Source organism: Solanum dulcamara, chromosome 5 (genome assembly GCF_947179165.1).
Source record: "Solanum dulcamara chromosome 5, daSolDulc1.2, whole genome shotgun sequence".
NCBI lineage: Eukaryota > Viridiplantae > Streptophyta > Magnoliopsida > Solanales > Solanaceae > Solanum > Solanum dulcamara.
Window position 1 is genome coordinate 62,347,941 of NC_077241.1, and position 21,553 is coordinate 62,369,493.

General features: G+C 33.1%; 1 protein-coding gene across 1 annotated transcript; it reads left to right on the plus strand.

Annotated features, from left to right (window-relative positions):
- The first annotated feature begins 4,019 nt into the window (after positions 1 to 4,019).
- On the plus strand, positions 4,020 to 6,101 carry LOC129888356 (GATA transcription factor 12). Its single transcript, XM_055963346.1, has 2 exons — positions 4,020 to 4,509; positions 5,039 to 6,101. The coding sequence occupies exons 1-2, from the start codon at positions 4,210 to 4,212 to the stop codon at positions 5,822 to 5,824; spliced, it is 1,086 nt and encodes a 361-aa protein (XP_055819321.1). The 5' UTR covers positions 4,020 to 4,209; the 3' UTR covers positions 5,825 to 6,101.
- Positions 6,102 to 21,553: the final 15,452 nt, after the last annotated feature.

The window sequence follows — 21,553 nt, forward strand, 5'->3', positions numbered from 1 at the left end:
AAACATGCACACTCTGCTGTGTATCTCCTTGGTGACCTACAAGTTAAGCAACATCCAGGTACCTTCCCCTTTTTAGTCACTCTTTACTCTTTTTTTTTTTTTTGGGAAAAAATAATAATTCAAACACTAAAGCACTACTATTAGATTTAGTTATGAATCTTTCCCTTCAATGTATATTATTGTCAATTTGACTTCATAATTCAATACTTTATTTTCTTAGTAGTAATATTATTGAACAGGCATCAACTATATTGATGATAGTGAGAAAAAGTGATAAGTTAGTTATCCTTGTTCCAGGCAATAAATTGAATAACCTATGAAAGCATTAACACCTTATCCTCTCTCTTACATACATCTTGGGATCAACACTATTGTCTAATTGTAAAAAACTTCATGTTGGTACCATCACCAAGTGTACTCTCTATTAAAAACATCACCTATAAACCGAATGGTATTAGTGAATTGAGTTTAAATGTAATAGTAGTTGTTTTGGAATTAACTTATATATGTATTAAATTTTGTGTAAGTAATATTAAGTTTGATAATATATTTTTTTTATGTATAAAATTTAGCACATCTAAAATATGATGTTTGATTTGTAATTTTAAAAATCGCATAACTAATACATGTATAAGTTATAAAAAAATATTGTATTATTTTATACATAATAGAGTATGTAATCATTAATAAATAAATAACTAAATCGTGCATAACCAAATACCAATTCTTACATATATAAAATAATGCATAAAATTTCTATTGATCACTGCTTTTAAGTAGTCTATTTGATATGTATCTTATTTAATCTCAGAATATTTTATTCACTATTATTATATATAATAAAATAATATCTTAAAATATCTCAATCATAATATGTAGTACTTTTTTTTAAATTTAGTTTTAGTTAATGTCTATGTCTTTTAACTTTGGGTGCACACAAGTATGTATTTAAATTTGTATAAAGTTGAACAAGTAGTAACATACATATTACGTGACATGATATATGTAGGACGTCACATAGAATGTCGTGTAGGACATAAATTGTCACGTAGGAAACCAAGTAAGACATATGTGTCTATTTATTCAACTTTTTATAAATTTAATTAAACTATTTGTGCACATTCAAACTTAAAAAACATAAATAATAAATAAAACTAAATTAAAAAATATAATTATATGCTATACTTATCTCAATTAGTAAAATATTTTATCTGTTTCATCCCACTAACCAAATAGTAAAAACCATGACCCGTCATCACAAATCAACCATATACGGGTTCCATCCCATAAGAGTCCACTTCTGAAATTGATCATGAGGGTAATTACTAACCCACTTTGTACAACAATTATAACTGCACGTACCAACACCTGCAAAATCAAGTACATTTTGTTTCTCAAGCAATGTCTAAATTACAAAGAAAAATGTCAAAAAAGTAAAATAAAATAAATTAAAGCAGGAGTAATCTCGGAAATGAGTAATGAAAATATTTCCTTCGTTTAAAAAAATGATCTATTTTGACTTGACACATAATTTTAAAAAATAAATAAATAACTTATAATTCTAAATTAAAATTATGTCAGATGTATCAAATTACTCTTTAATCTTGTGGCCTTGAAAATATTACGCGAAAAGTTGAAATTAAAGTATTACAAAAAAAAATGAATCATTATTTTATAAACATACTAAAAAAAAATAGATAATTCTACGGAGGAGTATATCAATTTGGGTAGTTAAACTGTTAACTGAGAGAATAGGTAATTAGTACATTAATTAAACAGACAAATGAGAGTTAAAATTCAACTCCAAAGGAACCGATCTAGCAGGTTTGTCGCTGCAACTCGTGCCACTAGTGTCCAAAGCTTTACAGACCGATTCCTCCGCCATTTAATTTTTTAAATTTATATCATAGGGATTCGTGTATAAAAATATAATTAGTTTTCAGTTTTTTTCTAAAATATCTCTGAAAATATCCTTTATTTTATTTCAATCCCCTAATTAAATCATTTCTATTTTGGTTCTGCCCCTAACTAGTTTTATCATCTTGTTCAGACTCTTCCACTAAACAGCACGACGATTACAGCTAGGCTTAATGAAAATCAAAGGCAACTCAATATAATCACTGACCAAAATAATAAATTTAATAATACATATCATATATATTTTAAATAAAATTTGTATATATTTATTTTTTCAAAATTTACTCTCTTAATTTTTTCTTATATGCAAAAGTATAAAGTTACTTTTTAAAAATTAATTTATTCAAATATTTCTCTTCAGACAAATAAAAATAATTATTTAGAAAAAGTTAAATTTAAAACATACTCCATATAAAATCGGCATGCATAGGGAAAAAAAAAGAGAACAAATGTATATGGACAAGAAAAAAAAAATCAAAAATCAACAGGGTAGTTATAATATGTACTAATTAATGAGAGATAAAAATTCAACATTATTTGCTCACTCGTTAAATAACCCAAACTAAACTCTAGAAAATTGACATTTTAATTATGATAATTATAAAAATATATATTAAATAGAGTTAATATCATTTTAAGTCTTTTTAATTTTCCTTTATAGTGAAATATGAATCATTAAATCTTTTTTTTTCATATTATCAAGTTTTTATTTTAATATCTCAAGTTATAATTAAATTTCAATTCTTCAGCAAAAGTTTTTTTTATAATCACTAGAAAAATACTATTTTATGTATTACAAAGTTAAAATTTAATATTTAGAAAAGTTCATTATTTTATTATATAGTAATGACATTAGGAATGCATAAACTTCTCCTTGTTTGTTGTAAAATTTAAGTGTAGAGTTAAATGTCAGTAAAACTTTGTTTGATATTTTAGAACTTTGAATTAAACTACTTAAAACTTTCTATCCACCCATGAAAATTTTGAGAGCAAGAATTAAGGTATTATATTATAACAAATGGCTAACATTTCATTAATTTGAAAAAAGTTTTTTTCAAATTATATAATAAGATATTGACTTTTGAAATATAAAGCTATAAATTATAAACAGATATGAATGACTAGTTCTATATTTTGAAACCTAAAAGAAAGATATTCGTTGTTGTACCCGTGATCCACCAATGATGAAAATAAATTGTCCAAAATTTTCCAATGTGAAGATCTTCTTTACAATAGTGTTTTTCCATTTTGTATTTATATATTTTTTTCCAAACATTGAATATCAAACATTTTTTTTTCCAAATCTTTGTCCAATTAAGAGAAGATTCATTACATGTTCTAATTAACCAAAATAGTTGTGGCAAATATGTATAAATATTAAATAATATAATTATGTTAAGAAATTTAATGTAAATGTATATAAATATTAAATTTAAAACTCAATTATAATCACTTTAAATTATTAATTTATAAATTTTTTTAAAAAAATTAAAATCCTAATCTCCGCTTCAAAATTGGACTAATTTGCATGTTAATGATTATAAGATTGATCACGTATACCCCATATCCCATGAGACATCTTCGTACAAGAGAAACGGATTTGGTGGTGAAGGAGCAAAAGCTGACCTAGTTGTTAAGTAAAGACCATGGCCACACTCTCATTTTCATTATTCATTTTCACACAATACTATATGCCCTCACGTGTGGTCCACCAATGGAACATGATCCAACACTCCATCCCTTAAATATTACTCTTACCGTTTTAATTTGTGTGGTTGATTTTGTGACACTAAGTTTAAAAAGAGTTTTATATTTTATAATTTTAATTTAAAGAAATATAGAAATCAAAATGTCAATTAATTTTACAAGTTTTTATTTGTTAGGTAGATAATAATAAGATAAATAAATTAAAACGGATCAAATAATTATTTAATTAATATCACTCAAAAGGACTATAATGTAAATTCACTACCAAATTTACCGTCTTTTTTTTCCCTTCTATTTGGTATAAAGACACTTTAAAAATTGTTATTCAATGTAAAGAAATTACCAAATACCTACATTTTTTTAAAGCCATAATTTTCCCTGATCAACATCCAAAATTTCAGCTGTTTGCTTGTCCCCTTCAAACGCAAATAAACCCCCCTCTCATTTCTCTTCTTCTTCCACCTCTCTCTCCTCCAAAACTTCACTTCTCACAACTATCTTTTCTCTCCAAATATTTCCCTCTCACACCAAAAACACACACTCCTTTCACACATTACTCCTTTATCTCTTTTTGAATAAGTTCTAATGGAAACACCTGAATTCTTCCAAGCAAGTTACTATAACACCGAATTCACCTCTGAAAAGCACCTTTCCGATGCCAAAAATGGTGAGCATTTCGTAGTTGATGACCTTTTGGACTTGCCTAACGATGACGGAATGGTCACGGATGGCACGTTGGACCTTACGGTCACCGGAAATTCCACGGATTGTTCCATTGTCGTTAATTCATGCAACTCCTCATTGTCCGGAAGCAATCACCACCCACAATTACTTGGCTGTCGGAATTTCCCCGACGGACACTTGTCCAGTGAATTCGCCGTTCCGGTAACTACAATTTTCATGCACCTATAAAAATAAATTCATAATTTCTTAACGTGCATTTATTTTTAGTTTTAATTTGTCATTTCCTTGTAAATAAAAGCGGTGAGAAAAAGTAGTCACTATACAGGGAACTTTAATGCTTTAATTTTGAGGAATTTTGTTTAATAGCTTTTGTTTTCTTCTAGAAAAGAGAAATATTTACTTTTCTTGTTTGATTGCTGAATACAAAGATAAAGAAAATTCACCCTACAATTTTGTTTCCACTAAAATTAACTTAACGTGAAAAATAATTATTTTAATATTTCTTGTATTTGCAATTCGAATTGGTGTCGATTGTCCCGAAATTATGAGACCACTAGTTCAAGAGGCCATATATAATTCGAACCATTACAACAAGAATAACAACATATTCAGTGTAATACGCAGACCTTATCCCTATTTAGGGGATAGAAAAATTATTTTCGATCAAATTATTATTATTTTTTTTGAAAAATATATGTTACTAATCAAATTGTTGTTTTTTCAAAAACAGTACGAAGATATGGCTGAGCTGGAATGGCTATCAAATTTTGTGGAAGAATCATTCTCAAGTAACGAGTTGCATAAAATGCAGATGGTGCAAGGAATGAGGACTCGAACTGATTCTGAGATTCACCAATTCATTCCTGACCCGAACCGAGCATCCGCAACATCTAGCACAATCTTCAAGACAGAAATACCCGTCCCAGCCAAAGCACGTAGCAAGCGGTCGCGAATGGCTCCAGGAAACTGGGCCTCTCGCTTGCTAGTCGTGTCTCCCAACACTATGACCCCGGTTTCCTCGATGGACACGACATCAATGCAAGACATGTCATCGTCATCAGAGTCCGGGATGATAATCTCGAGCTCTGGGAAGAAGACGGTGAAGTCTTCTTCTACTTCGAAAAAGAAAGAGAGTACTATCCATCATGTATCAAGTAACAATATGGGTAGCAATAGTGAAGGAAGGAAGTGTCTTCATTGTGCTACCGATAAGACACCGCAATGGAGGACAGGACCATTGGGTCCAAAAACACTTTGCAATGCTTGTGGTGTAAGGTACAAGTCTGGACGACTCGTCCCTGAATATCGACCTGCTGCTAGCCCGACTTTTATGCTCACTAAACACTCCAATTCTCACCGAAAAGTGCTTGAGATTCGGAGACAAAAGGAAGTAACTCAGGTTGAACACCAACACCAACACCAATTCCTTCCTCAGAACATGATGTTCGATGTATCCAATGCCGATGATTACTTGATTCATCAACATATTGGGCCAGATTTTCGGCAGTTAATCTAGTGATCATCAATGGTACCGGTGTAGGGCTTTGCTTTCTCATATTGAGTTTTGAATTTTCTAATTTTTTTTTTACTAGGACTAGATTCCTAACTTATCGAATTTTGTAGCTTTGTCATAGAAATGAAAAGACAAAATTAAAGGAAAGGAAAGGTGAGAGACTAAAAGTGAAAAAAAGAATGAGCAATACAAGTAGAAGGTGTAGGGTCTAGTGTCCTAAGTTCATGTTCCTTTTGCCAAAAACTTGGCAATTTTTCCTGATATACAAACCTGCTTTAGATCTCTGGTTATTATACATTTTTCTCTTATTTTTGTTCTAGTTTAATTTATAATGCCTAATATAATTCTTCATTGCTTTATTTTCTATTAGGTAATTAGGCAACAAGTAAAATGAGGGGGGGGGGGGGGGGAAATAAAAAGAAACATATATAGTTATGAATTATGATCTTAACTTGCACAGTTGCATGGGAAATGACTTCTAAAATGCATGGTCTGTTAAGTGCAAAAAAACGTCAAATTGTAGGTTTTGAACTTTCTGTTCTCCGTATATATTTAGTTAATTCAACTAGAATTTATTTGGTTTTTCATTGTAATTACAGTTGTTGCAAAAGTAATTTCTTTTTTTTTGCGAATCGTTTGGTAAGTGAAGGTAATATATAATCATATAATCCTATCTGTTTTAACGAGTCAAGTGAGGTTAGATACTCATAATTGATTTAGTAAACGTATTGCATTTTATCCTAATTTAAATGCAATACATTAGGAGTGTGTTCAGTAGGAAGGAAAATGTTTTGTTGGAGAAAATGATGTTTTAGAAATATATTTTGGAAACTAAGTGATTTTCTTACTTATTTTATGTTTTGGTTAGTAAGAAAAAATGTTGTTCCAAGAGCATTTATGTATAATTCAGACAAATACTCAGACCCCTTTCTCAACCTCGATCGGGGATTTGACTCCCGACCACAATTTGGGACCTAACTCTTGATTCTAACCCCGACCTGAGACCCGATTTCTAAACCTGATCCTGAGACTCAACTCTCGACCCTAATTCGGGACTTGATCTTGACCAGACACAATGATCTGACTCTCGACCTCAACCTAGGTCCCGAATCTCAACCGCACCTGAGATCTGATTCTTGACCGTAATCCTGACCTAAGACCTGATTTTCGACCCTGACCCGAGCCTCCACTCATGATCCCAACACCGATCTTGATTCCGAGACTCGACTCTCAATCCCAATATTAACCCGAGACCTAACTCTCGATCTCGATTCCTACACAGGACCAACTCGACTCTAGACCCCAAACCGGGACCCAACCTCAACCCCAACAAGTAGTGAGGTTGAAAGAGAGTTGTGAAAAATATTTTTCTTACTTTATGTAGGTCAGTCATTTAATTTTTTCTATTATAAATTGAAAGAAAATAAGTTTATTTTAAAAAATATTTTTCAAAATATTTAAGCGAACTAAACATGAGAAAATTAAAAAATATTTTGTTTTCCTCATACCAATTAGTCAATTACACCCTAAAAGAGTTCGTTTTTTTCTTTCATTGGGATGGTAAAAACATGAATTTCAGCAAAGAGGAAGTAGAATTAAGAAGTTGGTGTAGTAGTAAGTATTAGAAATCCAAGACATGAATGTGATGAATGAAGTTCACAGAGAATGTTAGAGGAAAAGCACATCCCAAGTTCATATATATATCAATGTTATAATTTAACCCATATATAGATTGGAGGTTCATCCTCTTTTTTCATATCGTTATCTGTTCCACTACTGCTTTGCTTTTTCATCAGAAAATCCGTTTAACATATCTTTTCTGCACAGAATTCAATACTCACTCCATCCCCAACCTCAGCCCAAGAGACATGAGTAGTTAAATTAAAGAAGTTTGGAAAAAAAATAATACTATACGTAATAAAATAATTAGGCGGACGTGCCTACTTTCATGCACACCATGTGAAATTCTTTAATTAACTGTTTCTTAAATAAGTAAATGATAAAAACGAGAGAAAGAAGCCTGATTATCCCCAAGGACCTAGCACCACGTTGTGACGAGACAAGGTAATGTTGAGATAAGTTTTGGGAATTCAGCCACTGTGAATGAGTCCGACATATTTATGTTACCATTACATAACTGAAGTAAATATTCAATTAATGGAACTTGCTTCCCAGGGTTTAGCTATAAAAGACACTCATTTTACTTATGTCACGATCCGGAATCGGGTGTGATGACACTCGCCTAACCCATCAAGACGAGTCAGCCTAAGAGTCTAGACAATTCAAAGTATTCGGATATAAAAGCGGAAATGTAAAGTCTAACATGATATAAATAAGGATAAGCGGAAAATAGATTCTAAACTACCGAAGACTTGGTGTCACATGTACAAGTCACTATTTCAACAGAAATAAAAAAGATACAAGTATATATGTCTCAGTTTTCAAGTAGAACAAAACATAATTAAAGTAATGGACGACGAGAGTCTGCCGAAGAGGACAAACTGCTACCTCTCAAGCATCTAGAACCTCGGCCTAATCAAGGAAGTACTAAGTGCGGGAGGTGACAGACTCAGATCCTATATAAATATAGAAGCCAGGGGTGAGCACCAACAATACGGTACTCAGCAAAATAGAAACTAAACCCTAAATAAAGCAATGCGGAACACGAGCACTCTTGACAACCCAACCACAATCCTCCACAACTACACACCTGTACTTAGACAACCTAATCTATACAGTTTATATAACAATTGCACTAGAATACTAGACAGTCCACAAATAGAAAGTACAAATACTATCTCACCACTATACTCAGGCAAATACAGAAAATCTCAAATCATAATCAATCATACGAAGAAATGGATGCAAATGCAATGTCAAATATTGTGATGCATGTCTGTTCTATGATACATATCCACTGATCACCTCAGATCGAAATCCATGAGGGCCTCACATAGACCATGTATCCGCTGGAAATAGCTTTGGCTAATATCTGCCCGAAGAGACCTCGTCCATAACATTCGTCGGAAGAGACCTCGACCGTCGGAAGAAACCTCGGGGTTCATTTGTTGGTAGCTTGGAGGATTAAAAGCATGACTCTTGCTTTCCAATTGGCTGTTTTTGCAAAAATTCGATCAAAAGAAAAGTATCATTTCTCTTTCTGCTTTTTGATTTTATATTTTCCCCCTTGTTAGATTAAAAGTTTTGAGCGTGAGCTAACACTCATATAGTGGCAAGGACCCGCAACTCTCGAAGTGGCCATCGACCGAAGGAGGTGTTGACTCTGCTGTCGGGCTTTCAAATCACCTCAATCAGTAGAAACCTTGGCCCCAATATCCAGTACCTCACTCATATCATTTATCAGCTATCACATATATAATATATGCACAAATAATGAGTAAAACGGGATAAATATTCACATAAGATACCATATAATTCACAATCACACAATAGACCAATGTCCCGTAGTTCACAACACTTAGACAATTAACCCTATCCAAATTTCCACTATCACCCTTCAACTCATATAATTCAATCAAATCTAATGACACAACACGCCCTAATCCCCTCACATAGGAAAATACAAGGATCAACATACTTAACAAAGGTTAGAATTCTACTTGCCTTAGCCAAAAAATCACGAACAATTCAAAATTACTGCCTTTTCTCTTCAACGATACTCCAAATCACTACAATCTAAGGAAATATAGACTCACAATTATATTTTGAATCTATTGACACTAAAATCAAGAAATTTGGGTGAAAAGGATAAAAATGGTCAAAAATCTCATATAGAAAATTAAACTTAGAATCTGGTTATTTTTAGATGAAAATGTTCCTCAAGTAATCAGGAACCTACTGGTGAAATCCATTTAAAAAATGGGGTTAAAATGAGTTGAAAATTCTTAGAAAATCAAATTTACATTCTTGAAGAACCCCAATTCCTCCAACTCAAAATCATCAATTTCATATCTAAAAATCCAAATAAGTAATGGGTAATCAAGAAACTAGGTTAGAATAGTTTATCCAATGTTTTTTCCGTAAGAAACCTCTTCCAAATCGCCTCTCCAAAGCTTGGAAACACAATAATGGCTTAAACCCCGACTAAACACTATTCAGGCCACATTTGTTCTCCGCAAGCGCGGACCACTTACTCCACAAATGCGTAGATAGCGGAGACATCTCTCCGCAAATATGGGTCACCGTCCGCGAACGCGGAGAAGGAATTTAGTACACTCCGCGAATGTGGCCTTTCCTCCACGAATGCGGATAAGGAACTCATTAAGGTCCGCAAACATGGAGAATGAAATATCAGGCACCAGATAGCAGATTTTTGGCAAGTCTCAAAGTCACAGAATAGACCCTCAGGATTGTTCGAAATCCCGTGCACACAAATCATATATGCAATCCTACTAAATTTGGTGTTCCAGACTCAATAGAATCATCAGAATTTGAATTCGAGGTCTCTTTGACCCAAATTCCTATAAGTCGCAACTAAACTAGTTTTGGCACTTGAAATACCCAAAATACCCTCAGAACCTCTATCAATTATAACAAAGCCATTTCTAGCGTTAGAATCATCTTCTGAAACTATTAGAAATCTAATCCGAGCACCCGAACCTCAAATGTTGACCAAAGTCAAACTTGCATCAAATTTTAACTCAATTTTCAACTCCGGACCTAAAATCCCCGTTTTAACTCCAAATTTGATTCCGACAACTTTCCTAGACTGATTTCCGCATTTTGGAGCTGATGGAATCGACAGAATTCCATTTTGAGTCTCGAAAATCTGAATGACTCTGAAACTCAACTTTTGACAACTAAGCCTTTAGAACCCACTTCTCAAGCAAAATCTCGACTTTTCACAAGATTTTAAAAATCTAACTTTCAAACCCAAACAAAAGTTACTCAGAGAAACTAACGGGAGGGGTAAAATGATAATTTTATCAAAAATACCAAAAATGACCTTTAGAGTCATTACAACTTGTAGGATATCAAATTATCATTTATGTACGAAGCAATATACTACTCTCGTGTATTCTTAAGCTCTTGAGTTCTAAAATTAATCATGCTAAATCATTTTTGTTGAGTGTTAACTTTCTAGCAATGGGAGAGTGATTGAGAGAAAATTGAAGAAGATGAATAAAACAATAGAAAGTGAAATTAACCGACTTTTTTATTGATGCACATTGAAGTCCTATTTATACACAACTGATCTATCATTAATCAGTATTAATTAAACTAACTCTAACATTCTAAAAAACTCTAACCGACTAACAAACTTTAACTAATCAGTGTAGAGTAGCTAATTAAATATACATAGTCTAACTAACTATATAGTGTAACTGACTATGCACAGTGCTTATTTCAATACTCTCCCTCAAATTGGGTGGTGGAATATGTCCAGCATTCCCAACTTGTACAGCATATCACTGTGTAGCTGCTTACCTAACACCTTGGTGAAAATATTTGTCATCTGCTCCTTACTTACTATATATTCAGTTCTGATCATGCCTTCTTGCAGTCTTTTCCTAATGAAATAACAGTCTATTTCTATATGTTTTTTGCGTTCATGATACATTGGATTAGAAACTATCTGCGTTGCTGCCTTATTATCACAGTGCAAGTCCATAGGTAACTCAACTTCAGCTCCACGTTCTTGTAATAATTGCTACAGACAGACTAACTCTGCAACAGTGGTTGCCATATGTAACACCCCCTAAAAACGTTATATATAGTGTTTCAATTCTCGATGAAAATGATATTGCTTATGTATTTTGGAGATAACTTTTCATATAATGGTCCAAATTAGGTAATTCAAATTTCTAAATCCCCCCAACATCATTACCTACAACTTTTATGATTCGTAAGCTAAGTAGGTCAAATAAATTAATCTTTGCGAGACCTGATGTTGTGACGAAATAGAGTAATTGTAGAAAAAAATACATATCTCACTATAGGATGCTCCAAATCAGTTGATTTATAAACGATATGAAAGAAGACTTCTAGACCTACAATTCATATGAAGACATCAAATCCTAATTAGGAAGTTATCTTGTTCAAACATAGCTCCAAAAAAGGGTATTTCATAAAAAGAAGATTCATCTCACCAACCATAGAAGATCTAGATCCATTTGACATCACCATGACATCAATAGTCCTCTATTTGACATCACCCATGGCATCACAATCCTTTATTAAATTTTTAATTTTTTTTATAATTATTTTAATTACTGTTAGGTCCTTTCTTCACACCTATAAATACCCACCTTATTTCATACTTTTGTTCATCAAGCTTTCTCAAGCAACTCTTCTCTCTATACACTTCTTTATTCATTCTCAAAATTCTTAGTACTGTAGAAATACTATTTCAGTGATTCATATACTTCGGATAGTACACAAAATGCTCCAGCGAGGAGAAAATGCTAGGATTCAAGAGTGTTCATTAAGTCCTTCGATTCTGAGTAACGCTTCGGATTTCAGGTATGTAAGGCTTCAATGAGAATATTACTCCCACTCTCATGCCTAAAGTATTTTGATTATATAATAAATTATGTTTATTTTCTTTAAGATTTACTCTAAGGTATGTGGGTGTTTATCCATGGGTTCTTCTACCTATGTAGTCTAAAACTCTTTCAACTAAATCTCTTGATTTCAAGTAAGATTTTCTTATGGGTAATTCTTATTTCTACTTAATATCATGAATCATTATTAAACTAATGATTATTGGTCTATTTTGATGCAAAATGATTTCATATGTATGAATTGATGGTTTGCAAGTATTTTCTCTATGTATCTCTTTAAAGGTGCTTGAAATTCATGATGGATTATTTAAAACATGATTTTTAATGATGAATTTCAAAGTATTTATACATAATTTCATTTACATACATGTTTGAAATTTGAAGTAATTTAAATTCACCTAATTTTACTATATTTTCAATGAAATTTAACTTAAAAGCTTTGACTCTAAATAAATATTTATGAAAGTAATATCTATGATAAAAAAAGAGTCATATAAAATAAAAGAATGATGAAATGCTATGAATGATGGATTCTTTATGCTATAAGGACAATTCTTGCATATTTGAACCACTAAAGATTTTAATGAGCTATTCCATCGAATGTGATGTTTGAATTCTCAAGCTATATGATATGACTATTTTAAAGTATTAAACTATTCTGTGGGATTGACTTAGCACCGAATGAGGCATTGAGGTGGGATTCAGTAAGAAAATTCTAGTAGCAATCTTTTGTCTCATTAACTATGTGCCAACATAGGAGCCCTTCTAGGCTTAGGCTAATGGATCCACAAATAGCCCTTAAAGTTAAAGTTAAAGAAATGAATGAAGTTGACGGAGTTCTACCCGGCAAATAGCCTCCCTGGCCAAATGTAGAGGATTATGTTGGATTTCATGTAATAGTTCGCATGATCTTAAATGTCGGTTATGGTCATCTTCTCACAAAATGAATGTTTAAAGAATATCTATATAATTGATTATGCAGGCATTGCATTATGTTTCATATTACATAAATGTTTTAATGTTTTCTCAATGTTCATGCATGCCTACATACTTAGTACATTCAAAGTACTAATGTATACTCTTTTGCCTACATGATATCACCATGTACGAACTAATGCTCCTCATCGTTCTCCTCCATGTGGCTAGTTGAGATTTCATTTGAAAACTACTTTTGGTAAGTTCTCATATTCCGGAAACAATACTCCTTTATCTTTCTAGCTTATGATATTTTGAGATCTTTAGACACTTACTATAACATTTCTTTCTATTATGATTGAGGGTGAGCTAGAGACTTATCTTAGCCCCGTTGAATCTTAAAGTTAGAGATATTGTTGGACATATATAAGTTGAAGATTTACTATTATAATTTCTTCTTATTTATTTATTGTCATTACCTATGAAAGACTAAAAAAATGCTAAGAGGCTTGTTTGAGGTACTTTTAGGTTTCTCATTCGCCATATCACATCTAGGCCCTAAGCTTGGGTTGTGACACCATACTCCTATATTTAGCTTTTGCTGAACTTATGGAAACTGTACTTTGTTTTTTTGACTTCCATGAAACCAAAAAATTCCCAAATTTTATCCCGAAGCCTGTTACAGACTTTATGGACAGCATGCATGATGCCCAATGAGCATCACAAAAGGCATTGACCTTTCCTGATTTTCTGCTACTCATTAATAGTACAGACCAAGTTGTTTCTTAATGTATCTTACTATATGTATTGTTGTATCATAGTGAGACTTCTTAGAAGCATGCATAAATTGACTTAGATGTTGGATAAAATAATAAATGTTTGGTCTTGTCATGTCTAAATACAAGAGTCTTCCAATCAACCTTTGATATATTCTCTTATCCTCAAATTTAGCATCACCTGTGATATTGAATTGATTATCATACTCTCTACTTGTAAGCTTCTGGTTTTGCTCAAGTGGTGTTGTGGATGTTTTCCCTCCAGCTAAGCCACATTCTAATATAAACTCTAGGGCATATTTCCTCTGATTCATCAATATTCCTTTCTTGGATCTTGCAAACACAATTCCAAGAAAGTATTTCCACTCTCCTAGGTCTTTCATTTTGAAATTGTGATGCAAAATATCCTTAGCTTGCTTCGTCAATGCTTCACTATTTCCAGTGATTAAAAGATCATCTACATACACAAGTATGATCACAATACCACCAGTAGTGTCTCTTTTGGTGAATAATGAGTAGCCTAATTTGCTTTGAGTAAAGCCTGCATGTGTGAGAGCAGTGGTTAGTTTTAAATTCCATTGTCTACTGGCTTGTTTCAAGCCATATAAAGATTTGAGTAGTCTACAAATCTTAGTCTCGCCCTGACTACCAAATCCAGGTGGTAGTTTCATGTAAACCTTCTCTAATAAATCTCCTTGAAGAAAAGTATTATATACATCCATCTAAAAAATAGGCCAACAGAATTAAGCAGCCAAAGCAAAAACACACATGACAGTCACCATTTTAACCACAGGAGAAAATGTATCATGGTAGTCCAAACCCTCCTATTGAGTAAATCCTTTTTCCACAAGTCTGGCCTTGTACCTTTCAACACTACCATCAGCCTTGTACTTAACTTTGTATATCCATTTACACCCAATGGGAGTCTTATCTGAGGGTAAATCAACAACTTTCTAGGTAAGATTTTCACTGAGTGCCTTGATCTACTGGTCTATAGATTGGATCCAATCATTATTCTGAGAGACTTGTCAAAAGAATATGGCTCAAGTATAGTGGAGGAGAAAGTGAAAAGATAGGATTGATAAAAAGGGGTAAGGTGTGCATAAGTCAAAGATGTGGATATAGGATGAGGTGTTTTGGAAGTAGAAACATAGCCAGTATGCCATATGGGAGGTCTAGTATACGTGGTAGATTTTCTTTGTGGAATAACAGGAATAGGTTGATTAAAAAAAGAAGAAGAGGAGGGAAGAGATGGATCAGGAGGAGGAAAAAGAAGGTGAAAGATTAGTGGGTGAAGATATAGAAGTGCATGAAGGTGGTGGAAAAATATTCTTAGTAGGATGAGGAAAAAACAGGTGGTGCAATAGGAAAAGAAGAAGTATGGGATGGAGGAAGAGAGTCTAAGAAAGTATGTCTAGGATGTGTTAAAGGAAATATAGTTTCTCTAAATGTAACATCTCTGCTTACAAAGAAGGTGCAAGTGGAAATATTGTACAACTTATACCTTTTTTGAGTATTAGAGTAACCCATGAAAATAGAAGGAATGGCCTTAGGAGCAAGTTTGTTAGTGAGGGAGGTGTTGGTAGCATAACATAGACAATCAAACACACTAAGAGGACTGAGGTCGGGAGGATGTTTATGAAAGAGTTCATAAGGAGATTTGCCCTCCAATACTGAAGAGGGTAGACTATTGATAAGAAATGTAGCTGTAAGGACACATTTACCCCAAAACTTTAAGGGAACATGGGCCTAAAATCTAAGAGCCCTTGCCATTTCAAGGAGATGCACATGCTTTCTTTCAGCAATGCCATTTTACTGAGGTGTATGTACACGGGTACTCTAATGAATGATCCCAAGTGAAGAAAAAAGATTGTGACATTGAGAGTTGAAAAATTCAAGAACATTATCTGATCTAACTATTTTAACAACAGTTGAAAATTGAGTTTTAACAAGGATAAAGCAAGCTGAGATAAAATTGACAACTTCACTTTTATATCTCATAAAAAAATCATGTCATTCTTGAATAGTCATCAACAATGGTAAGAAAGAATCCATGACCATTGTAAGTACATTGTTTATAAGATCTCCATACATCCATGTGTAAAATTTCAAAGGGAATTACAGTTTTCTTGACACTAGCTGAAAAAGGTAGTCTAGTTTGTCTTGCAAGGAGATAAAAAGGACACGAATGAAAAACTTTATTCTGTAAATGTAGCAAAGACTGTAATGAACCAATCTTTTGAATAACGAAAATAGGAGCATGACCAAGTCTGATATGCCAAATAGAAAAATCTGTCTGATGTGATGAACTTGATGAAGAGACTGATGAATGGAATGCAGTGGCAAATGATGGCTTCTTGGTAGATAGGAATATGTAGAGACCTCCTTGTTCTTTACCAACCCCCTCACCTTGCCATTGCAAAGGTCTTGAGTTTGGAAATGGATAAGAGGTTATAAGCAAAGTCAGGAATATAAAGAACATTTTTTATGTCATTGGTATCAAAGAGTGAAATGGAGCCAGTATGAGTAATAGCAGTAGTTTGGCCATTTGTAAAATGTACATTGCTAGAATTGAGAGGAACAGGAGTTGGATTTTGTAATATTTCCAAGTTAGACACCATATGATCAGTGGCACCAGTGTCCACAATCCAATGAGGTGTATCATTACTTGCAAGAAAAAAAACATCAAGTGTTTTGTAGGTAGAGGAAAAGTTATGATGTATACATGTCATATTAGCAATAGCTTCCTGAGGTGCAGTCTCCTTATCTATCATTTTCATCAAATAATTGTACTGATCAGGAGTAAAGGTTGGTACAAGTTGAAAAAAGGGGATATCAGAATCATTGATATTGGCTTTTCTTACTTCAAATTCCTCTGCATGGTTCACATGATTGACTTGAGGTCTTCTATTTCTCCTAAAATTTTGTGACATGTAATTGCCATAAGATTTTCCCTTGTTGCTTCTATCATCAATACCTTTTTTCTTTATAAAATTATAGTGTGAAAGATATCCAATCATCCTATAACAATAGTCTCTTGTGAGGTTTCTCAAATGACAATGATCACAGTATAAACCTGTGTTATTTGTGCTTTGCTTGAATTTATTGTTCTGAACTGAAGCTAAGGCAGTCGGATCAGTAAGCTCTAATTTTTGTAAAGGTAACACAAATTTGATATTGCATTGGATTGGATTCTCTGACTTTCATCCTGCATGATCATGTTATATGCTTGATTCAAGCTTGATCCTTGCATTGTCATGAGAATTTGACTCCTTGACTGAGTAAAGTTACCATTGAGTCCCATTAGAAATGAATGAGCTTCTGTCTCTGCATGTGTTCAACATACACCCTGTACTTGTCACACTCATAAGTTGGTAGAGGAATTAATGATGCATATTCATCCCAGAGATTTCTCAATTTTGAATAGTACTCAGACATAGTGAATGCTCATTGACTCGTAGTGCTGATTTATCGATGGATTTGATATATCCTAGTTAGATTTATTTTGTCAAATCTCTCCTTTAAATCCTTCCATACGCTATGTGCATTATATGAAAACATCAATCCATTTGTCAATTCCTTCGAAATTGAATTAGTAATCTATGACAACACAAAAGTATTACATCTCTCCCACTCATGTTCTAGATCTCCTTCGTAATATTCCTTACAATATTGTTCATCAATGAAGTCAATTTTATTCTTTGCTAATAGTGCTACTATCATAGAATTACTCCATCCAGTATAATTTTCAATTTTAGTAAGTTGTTGAGAGATTAAAATGCTACTTGGGGTGTCAGAAGGATGCAAATACAGGGGATTTCTAGGATGAATATTTGTGAATTAGTCGATTTGATCTCGAACTAGTATTTGTCGTTCCTGGCTCGAGGTTTCTGATGTATCAGTTGTACGATCCATTTCCTAATCTTCTCCGGTGAACTGATTTGTTTTCTCTTGAACTTTTCTAGTAAATTGAGGTCGACACTCTACTATTTTTAAGTTTTTTAAATTTTGCAGAAGTAAAAAATGATCTCAAGATGTTCTCTCCTCCAGCTAGGTTTCCATTGGTGCCTAAATCTTTGATACCATGTTGAGTGTTAGCTTTCTATTCATGGGAGAGTGATTGAGAGAAAATTGAAGAAGATGAATGAAACAGTAGAAAGTGAAATTAACCGACTTGTTTATTGATGAAGATTGAAGTCCTATTTATACACAATTGATCTATCACTAATCAGTGTTAATTAAACTAACTCTAACATTCTAACAAACTCTAACCTACTAACAAACTTTAACTAATCAGTGTAGAGTAGCTAACTAACTATACACAGTCTAACTAACTATATAGTGTAACTAACTATGGACAGTGCTTATTTAAATAATGTTAATAAGATCAAGCTCTGCCTGGTGACGCTATCAACTATCAACCCTGGACCTCAAGCAAATTCTAGTATTTTACTTTATAACTTTTGTTCAATTTCATACATATCATTTCATTTTTCTTGTTCATGTTGATTAAACAAGTTATAGTACACAAAGCACGTATTTTTGACATCTCAATATGTGTCCTTGAATTACGTCTATAAATTTAATTGTACCATTTTAAGGATAAATAATTTGGCTTCCATTATAGGGATAGCACAATTGTGGTATAGTTTTGACCTACTAATTCACTACCACCACTAAAAACTGGGTCAAAATTGAGGGTCAAAATCAATAGAAAATTGTTCCTTTAAGAAAAATCGATATCAAATTGACAGACAGTGCATCATCAATTTTTATTCGTTGCTTTTCTGAAATTGATGGACAAGGTTGATTGTGCAATGAACATGATCGGTTAAAATCGAGGGACAACCGATCTTGTTCATCAAGTTTTTTCAATTTTAATAAATCGCTAGGCAGGATCGATTTTTCAAAAATTTACACTAAAAATTTAGCTACTTAGAATAGAACCCAGGTATTTTTATGAATTTGGATAATTCTACCACTCAACCACACATGCTCTTTGATGGCATATTTTTATCATTTTTATTTATACTATTCAACTGCAATTTTGAACTTCAAACACCGACCTTGTTGATTGAATTTTATTAAAAAAATAAAAAACAATTAAAGGACTGAGTCGATTTTATTTTTTAAAAAATAATTAAAAATATTATATTTTTTTAACAAAAAAATCGAACGACATCCGTCGATTTTATAATTAAAAAGTTTTAAAAAATAAAATCGACGATCATGATCTTTTTTTTCTTAATATTTTAGACCCACCCTGTCCGTCGATTTTCTGTTTGTGGTTTCTTTATTATTATTATTATTTTTAGTAGTACATTAACTTCCTTTGTTCTCTATGTTGCAACAAAAATCATCAACTATAGTTCCTAATGAGAGGAACGTTGTCACGGCCCAAGTTAGGCCCTAGGCATGACACGTCGATTAGAATCTCAAGGGATTCCAATCAAGCCTCTTAGCATATATCACATACATAAGGTAAGTGAGAAATAAGAACTAAAAATATGAAAGCGAAATATAAGTCCCAATATGAATATCATGATAAAAAAGGAACCGACTAAAACTCCGAATAATGGGATAATATAGACATAGCCAAAATCTAACATGCCTCTACTAGTCTAGACGGGGCATAAGACAAGTTCCTGGCTCACCAACATAAGGGATAAAATTCATAAGAACATGAATGAAATCATAAATATCGCGTCCTCGAAACATGAGGACTCATCAACAAGTATGTAGTAACTCAAGATCTAGCCACGAGCGGAAGGATAACCGTCAGACCCTATATTATGAGACAATGTAGGAAAAAAGTATGCGTTAGTACATGAAATGCACTAAGTATGTAAGAAATATGCAATGCATGACATAAAACATGATGTGTAATGACCAAGCTTAAAACATATTTAAAATCCTTTTAAAAGCATCATAAGACATGGTCAATGTAAAACTCATAAGTAAGAATGTAAAGTAGTCATGTCATGAACTATTGTGGGAGAGACCGTCAACTGACATATAATGATGTGAGCTATAATATGGAGTTCGATTTATTTCCCCCATCGAAAAGGTCACAATATATCTTGCCAGGATATAAAGGCATTATAATCATGAGAACTGGGTACTCGCCTCTAATTCCTAAATTGGGTACTCGCCTCTAGTCTTTGAGATTGGGTACTTGCCTCTAATCTCTTTTAAACCTACATAGTACGTAGTTTTGAGACATGGGTCATCGCCACTAGTCTACTCGGTACTAAGCACAGCTCCCAACATAATACATAAATCATAGTTCTTAAATACATTAGGAAATAAAATAATCAATACCAATTCACATCGTAAAATAGTCATAAGAATAACTCGTTAAAATCATGATCATAACATAATTCATATAGACACTTGCCTTTTCTAAGCATCTCAATCATGACTTCTTCATATTGTCAGAAAACCTTTCATAATTCATTCATACTTGAAACCAAAAATCATCATCATCATATGCCATTCATAAATCCTTTATCAATCCATGATCATAATTTCATAAATTCATACTTGAAAATAATATTACACATGGGTCCATGTAAAATTATTTGAAAACATGCAATTAAACTTGAATCATGCGTAATTGGATCATTAACATTGATATAAATCATAATTGAATTGACACAATACAAATTTCATCAAAACTTAGGGTTAGAAGATAATTCATAGAAAGAGGATTTAGAAAACCCCTGGGACTCCACTGATGAAAAGGATCCATGGATGAATTTCCACATACCTTGATCAATTAAAATCCTAAATTCTCTTTGAATTAGAAGATCCTTGGAACCTTTGCTTGAGGGAGAAGATGGACTTGAGAGAAGAATTCTAGAGAAATGATCTTATTTAAGGTGAATAAGAGTGAATGGGGAATTTAGGAGGGTTAGAAATTAATTATAGTAGGAATTAATCCCCCAAAATATCCAAGTGCATAATTAATATAATAAAAAAAGACCAAAATGCCCCTTGAAAATTTACTGAATGGGTCACTGGACGACCACCTTATACGGTCCATGAAATACACCACGGACCGTAGAGTAGTCCGTAGAAATGAGGGTTCAAGCTTGGGGAAAAGGAAAACTTGACGGGTGGGGTTTACGAGTTGTCGAACGCATGACGAGCTGTGAAGGCCTCGTGAAGTTGACTCATCTCAAGATTACGAGGATTGAGTTTTATGGACTACTTTATGGTCCGTGAACAAGTCTATGGGTTGTAGACCCGATCGTGGACTTCACCTATCCTTTCCTCTTTTCTTGGTCACTTTCACGAGAGACCTTGACGGACCATGGTTCCTTTTCTGGTCCGTGAAAGAGTTTGTGAACTCTCTCCTCCTTTCCAATTTCCAATGGCTCTTCTATAGTTGAATCTACGGTCCATAGAATCTTGTATGGATCGTAAGACCTTCCGTATAAGGCTACTTGTCCAAATTCCTCTTAGGTAGGTTTCTACGGTTGTTTTCCATGTACCATAAACCATTGTACGGTTCG

Bases quoted from the DNA above. Each gene is read 5' to 3' on its own strand.
- LOC129888356 (XM_055963346.1), top strand. From the start codon at position 4,210: ATGGAAACACCTGAATTCTTCCAAGCAAGTTACTATAACACCGAATTC. The intron at 4,510-5,038 runs GTAACTACAATT...TTTCAAAAACAG, and splicing joins CCAGTGAATTCGCCGTTCCG to TACGAAGATATGGCTGAGCT.